The sequence below is a fragment of the Numenius arquata genome, chromosome 31 (genome assembly GCF_964106895.1).
Source record: "Numenius arquata chromosome 31, bNumArq3.hap1.1, whole genome shotgun sequence".
Lineage (NCBI taxonomy): Eukaryota > Metazoa > Chordata > Aves > Charadriiformes > Scolopacidae > Numenius > Numenius arquata.
In genome coordinates this window covers 59253-65874 of record NC_133606.1, presented here as the reverse complement: position 1 = coordinate 65874, position 6622 = coordinate 59253, and the positions used below count along the sequence as shown (strand labels likewise).

Here is a 6622-nt window from a genome sequence, read left to right as displayed (position 1 = left end):
AAGGTATAGTTTACCAAAACTTCAGGGCGCAGACTCAAGGAGGAGTGGTCGCACCTTGGAGGCGGGCAGCCTTCGGGCTGGAGGTGTGTTTTGGTATTATAATGACATTATAACGAGCAAAGTTCACACAAAGAACAGCATTTCATCAAAATTTGACAGACTGTTGGCTCAGGGTGGCAAGCATGCCGCTTATCAGTTCCATAGGATCAGCTTGTTCCCATTCTGCTGTGTAATCACAGAGCTTGGCCGTGGAATCTTCACTCCACTCCATCCTCCGTGTTGCTTTTGCAAGCAATATTGTTCAGGGAGTCATAGATGTAGCGGATTCCTCGCACACCAGCTGCCGCTGCGTTCCACCCTGGAAACGTTTCGATTTTATACCTTTCCTTAATGTGTGAACAATGCTATATATTTCTAATAAAAATTATATTTTAGGAATTATTCCACAGTGCACACACAGAGAGACTTTTCCCCCAAAAAGAGCACTTTTCAGGGCCCTTGTGGCATCTGCTGCGGCTTTGCCAGAGCTCCCTCTTCTCCCGTTCCCGGGGTTCAGCTCGTGGCCGCGACGAGGGAGACGCTTCGGAGCACGGCTGACGTGATACTCTGGGAGCAGGGTCGATGAAGGGCATTGTCGAGGACAAAGATGCCTCATTCTCCTCCAAGGGCCCAAAAAAAGACGTTGTTCCTCCTCCAGGTCACGCTTTCCTGGAGCCCCTTTAGGGAAGGGGCTCTAAGGTCTCCCCGGAGCCTTCTCTTCTGCAGGCTGAATCTCCCCACCTCTCTCAGCCTGTCCTCGCAGCAGAGGGGCTCCAGCCCTCCCAGCATCTCCCTGGCCTCCTCTGGCCCCGCTCCAACAGCTCCTTTTCTTTCTGATGTTGGTGGCCGCAGAGCTGGAGGCAGCACTGGGGTGGGGGGGTCTCCCCAGAGCAGAGCAGAGCAGAGGGGCAGAATCCCCGCCTCGCCCTGCTGGCCACGCTGCTGGGGATGCAGGCCAGGATAGCGGGGTTTCTGGGCTGCCAGCGCACGTTGTTGGCTCGTGTGGAGCTTCTCAGCCACCAACACCCCCAAGTCCTTCTCCTCAGGGCTGCTCTCCAGCCGTTCTCCACCCAACCTGTATTTGTGCCTGGGATTGCCGTGACCCAGGGGCAGGACCTTGCACTTGGCCTGCTGGAACTTCATGAGGGTCACAGGAGCCACCTCCATCCTGTCCATGTCCCTCTGGATCTGGGCAGAGGGTGGAGAAACAGGAGAACTGGCAGACTCATCCCCACAGGACTGCGGGAGAGCTGATCCCACCTCGCTGAGGAGCTGCTGGGACCGTCCCAGAGGCAAAAGGGGCCGAATCTCTCCTGGATCTTCAGGGATAACGTGCTTCCACAGCCAAGGGGCAGGTTTTCACAGCACAGGGGGGGAGTGGCACTGTTTCGGGGGGTGTTCACAGCATGGGGAGGCAGCAGCACTGCTTTGGGGGTGCTCACAGCACGGGGGAGGGGGCATCAGTGGCCCCCTTTTTCCCCCGTCCGTGTTCTCCGAGTGGAGTCCATCTGCGTCGACCCCGCCATCGTCGAGGGGAACACCAAGGTGAGACCCTGGCGGGGGAGAAGCGACACCGAGGTGAGAACCTTGGGGGGGGGGTGCTGATAGGAGTCGCCTCCAGAGACTGAGAGCCTGTGACTTTTCCCCAAGAGCTTTTTCTGTACCGGCCTCTTTGGACAGGTTTCCTAACTGCCTAGCTTCTGCACCATCTAATTCCATGCAACCAGCTGCGTTATCCCAGCATCGGAGCAACCAGGAGACAAGTGTCTCACCGTCATTACGGCTAAAATCCTTCCTTATATTCCGCAAATCCTTCATAGAGAAGGATTTAATAATTATCTCTGTATCTGAGTCCTCCTCCTTTGCCGGCGCAGGAGCCTCTCCCTTGTGGGCTTTAGAAGGACCCTCTTCTGCATCTCACAGAATCACAGAATCACAGAATCACCTAGGTTGGAAGGGACCTTTTAAGATCATCTAGTCCAACCGATTAAATACACAAAAAAAACAAACAAAACAAACAAACAAAAAAAACCACAAAAAAAAAACCCAAAAAAACCCACTAACCACCAAACCCAACAAAAAAAACCAAAGAAAAAAACACACACAAAACACCACCCAACACTAATCCATATCCCTGAGCACCATGTCAACTCCTCTCTTGAATACCTCCAGGGATGGTGCCTCAACCACTTTCCTGGGCAGCAGAGTCCTCCCCCCTGCCGTCTGGCTTTACTTGGTCTTTGTCACAAGGGACAGAGGGCTGAGCTGACCTCCTCCTTTTCCTTCTGGTCACCGGAGCAGCTTGTACCGGTGCCGATGGAGCCTGAGTAGGGTCAGCGTCAGCGCATGTCGCATTTCTGCACCAAGGTTTAAAGAGAAACCACCCCTGCAGCCCATGCAGCAATATCGACGCTCAAATAATGATTTTAAGAACGCAGCTGTCATTCACGCTATCCAAAGGGGCTGCATCCTCTGTCTCTGATGGTGACGATTTCGCCTGAGCAGTAAAGGGTGAAGTAAACATTCCCGAGGTAAAATTGGAAGTATAAGTAGCAACAGAATTCAGTACGGAATGCCCGAGGAATCTCGGTAAAGAAACCAGCCATTCAATCACAGTATGGATCAGGATCAAACACAATATCAGAATACCACGTTTGAACCACCGCGTGCAGACACAAAGAGCAAGTAAATTACACAACACGTAAGGCAAATTCTACAGTGCCGAATCAAGTAACCTGGAAGAAATCCCCATCAAGATACGATACCATATTCCGTCTAAAAACATGATGTGAACCGTCTGTTTTAATCTCTGAGCAAGCTGGAATTCAAACTATTCAGACAATCTACCAGAGCTCTAGTCGTACCACAGTCGAGCCCCACGTTGGGCGCCAATAAATCTGTCGTGGTTTTGACCGGATTGACCAATCAGAACGACAGATGGCCCCTCCCTCCCCCCCCTTAAGGAAAAGAGAGGAGAGGAAGAGATAAAAGAGATTTATGAGTTTAGAAAAAACTAAACTACTTTAATGAAAATATTAATAAATAATGAATTAATGAAGAAGAAGAAGAAGAAAAGAAAAAAGAAGGGAAAAAAAGTACACGGTATATACAAAACCCTATCAAGCTCCCAGGATGACGATCACGTCCCCAGCAGGCACAGGGGAAAGTCCCAGGCTGGACTCGGTGATGGACAGGAGCTGGATTCCGGAGCTGGAGTCAGGAATGCTCGCATCGGGATGAAAGGCAGACGAACAGACAGGGTCCTCCTCGGCCGTCGGCCGTCGAAGGAAGAGGCATTGACCCTCTGATCCCTCAGCTTTTACACTGAGCATGGGGCAGATGGGATGGAATACCCTGTTGGTCAGGTTTGGGTCGCCTGTCCTGTCCGTTCCTCCCTACAGGTGTGACCCCTCTACGCTTTTCCGCTTCCGGCCCTCCAGCGGGGCAAATAACAAATTTACCTGACCTTGGTTGTTATAGCAATACGGATAAGCAAGGGCCTCTCTGCACACCATTCCTTGGTACAATCAGGTCTTATCACTCTGAGAGCGAACAGTTTCTGAACAATATGCTGTTAATTTTCAGAGTTTAGTTGGTTAGAAGAGGCCCAGCTAAGAAGGTAAAATTACTGAACAGAAAATTAGTTCTGTTTTACCTCAAGCCAGGACAGGGTGTCACCCAAAAATCGTGCCCACCCCCACCCCCACCCCCCCCCCAAAAAAATCCATGCAGACACCTGTGTTACCACCAGGACTGTTTTGCTCACGGATCCAAAGCACGGCACCGCCTGGGCTGCTCTGGAGAACATCAGCTCCAGCCCAGCCCAAAGCCGTGCAGTAAAGCCCATCCTGCTCCTGCCGGGAGGGGTGCTTGGGCACACTGGGGGGGCTCTTGCATCCCACAGGCCTTCGATGCCATCTCTTGACACTGGATGTGTCACCACCACCACAAAATACGTGCGAGAGGCTGTGCCTGTAGTGAGATTCATTGTGACTGCTATGGAGATGAAGATGGCTAGTTCATTGCTTTTGAAAAACACCGAGTCATAGTTTTCCTCAGGGCATCCTTGAGCTCCTGGTTCCTCATGCTGTAGATGAGGGGGTTCACTGCCGGAGGAACCACCGAGTACAGCACAGCCACCACCAGGTCTAGGGATGGGGAGGAGATGGAGGGCGGCTTCAGGTAGGCAAACATGCCCGTGGTGACAACCAGAGAGACCACGGCCAGGTGAGGGAGGCACGTGGAAAAGGCTTTGTGCCGTCCCTGCTCAGAGGGGATCCTCAGCACGGCCCTGAAGATCTGCACATAGGACACCACAATGAAAACAAAACAACCAAATGCTAAACAGACACTAACGACAACAACCCCAACATCCCTGAGGTAGGAGCCTGAGCAGGAGAGCTTGAGGATCTGGGGGATCTCACAGAAGAACTGGTCCAGGGCATTGCCCTGGCAGAGGGGTAGGGAAAATGTATTGACTGTGTGCAGGAGAGCGTCGAGAAACCCAGTGCCCCAGGCAGCAGCTGCCATGTGGACACAAGCTCTGCTGCCCAGGAGGGTCCCGTAGTGCAGGGGTTTGCAGATGGCAACGTAGCGGTCGTAGGCCATGATGGTGAGAAGAGAAAACTCTGCTGACATCAGGAAGAGAAAGAAAAAGAGTTGGACAGCACATCCCGTGTGGGAGATGGCCGTGGTGTTCCAGAGGGAACTGGCCATGGATTTGGGGAGAGTGGTGGAGATGGAGCCCAGGTCGAGGAGGGACAGGTTGAGAAGGAAGAAGTACATGGGGGTGTGGAGGCGGTGGTCACAGGCTATGGCAGTGATGATGAGGCCGTTTCCCAGGAGGGCAGCCAGGTAGATGCCCAGGAAGAGCCAGAAGTGCAAGAGCTGCAGTTCCCGTGTGTCTGCGAATGCCAGGAGGAGGAACACAGTGATGGAGCTGCCATTGGACATTTGCTGCCTCGGGGCATGGGGACCTGTTGTAAGAGGAAAAGTCTGTGACAAGTTCAGGTAGATGTCTATGAGCAAAACGTATTCTGGTTGTCATGGAAACCCCCCAGGTCACCTCTCCCCTTTCAGAAAGACCTTTGGCTGAAGTCTGGTGGGTGCTGGCTGAGGATCCCCCGAGGAGCAGAGGGCTCCGCGGTGGGTTCTGGAGGAGTCAGTCCTGCCCTACAGCAATAGAGATACAGGAACCGGGAGTCATAACAGCTAAAACCCACCTGTGGCATTAGAGGGATTATCAGCTTTGTCACTCCCAAAGGTGACACTCTGCAAGAGCAGAGCTGTGGAGAATTGGGTTTATTTGTTTCTTCTTGCCCCGCCACAGTGAGCGTTATTTTTAAGGCAGAAATCCTTGCCATTTCTGCTTCTCTCCAGGAGAAGCCCTTGTGGGTCCTGTGAGGCAACGGGACTGTCCCTGTGTGTGGAGTGAGGACAGCCAGTGTCTCCACCAGCCCTGTTCTCAGCTGCCCTCGGCTGCCACCTCGGAGCTGGAGGGCCAGCGCGCCCAGATGTTCCCCTGAGAAGGACCTGGACAACATTGAGAGTGGGTGAATCCCATTTCCAAGTGCAGATCTCCAAGCTCTTCCTACTGCCTCATCCTTCCTGAGGGATACCTCAGCTCTCCACTCCCAGCCAGGGACCTGGAGGGCCCATTCCGGCCGCTCGCACACAGCCTTCCAGCAGCACCTCCATGGCCTTGGCACCGGGGGGCTGCTGGGCAACAGAGAGATGCAACCGGAGAGCTGTGCCCTTCTGGAGGACAGCCTGCAGCACAGCACACACACCCCCGGCAGGGAAATCACTGAATGTCCTCAAGAGCGTATGTTCTGAATGGAAAACTGGCTCCCTGAGCCCTGCAAACAGCCCTGCAACATCCCACAGGCCTTCGATGCCATCTCTTGTCACTGCCCAACCGCAGCCAAGCCCCAGAGCCCACCCGCCCGGACGGGCTCCCAGTGGCAGGGACACGTTGGCGCAGGGGACAGGTGGGATTTTTGGAAACGGACTGGGGAGAAAGCGAGGCATAACTGCTTCCCAGCACAAGAGGGGAACCCTCTCTCCTCTCTCCCCAGCTGTGCCGCCTCCCTGCTGGCGTCATAATGCACCTTCAGGTGACGCCGGCTGATGTCACCGAGGGAGGCCCCACATCCCAAGGGAGGTCTCCCCAGCGCCGTGGCAGGGCCGGCACTTCCCGGCGAGGCTTGGCCACGGCTGGGCACTGCTCCGGGGCTCCCCACGGCGGCCCTTGGGAGCTGCTCCACAGCCGGGAGCGGGGTCGGGAGGCAGCGGGGCTGCGCTGGGGGACCCTCGCTGACAGGCAGAGCAGGGGCACGTCGCAGAGGAGTTTTGGGCGAGGAGCTGCAGGAGCAGCCCTTTCCCTGAGCTGAGGGCAAGCGGGCAAGCGCCATGGAGGGCTGCCACACCGTGGGCATCACCTTGGAGCTGAGCAGATTGTTCCCCACGCTCCTGTGTCTCTCCACCGAGGGTAAGAGTTTTTTGGGAGCTTCTTCCCGAGGGCTCGCACCGGGGCTCTCCAGTGTCCAGAGCTGCAGCTGCTGGGCTGTGGGGGTGGCTGCAC

General features: G+C 54.7%; 1 protein-coding gene across 1 annotated transcript; it reads right to left on the bottom strand.

Annotated features, from left to right (window-relative positions):
- Nucleotides 1-4053: 4053 nt before the first annotated feature.
- Nucleotides 4054-5736, bottom strand: LOC141476396 (olfactory receptor 14J1-like). Its single transcript, XM_074165073.1, has 2 exons — nucleotides 5685-5736; nucleotides 4054-5075 (listed from the first exon to the last, which is right to left on the bottom strand). Exons 1-2 carry the CDS (start codon nucleotides 5734-5736, stop codon nucleotides 4054-4056), a joined length of 1074 nt encoding a protein of 357 aa, XP_074021174.1.
- Between the last annotated feature and the right edge of the window lie 886 nt (nucleotides 5737-6622).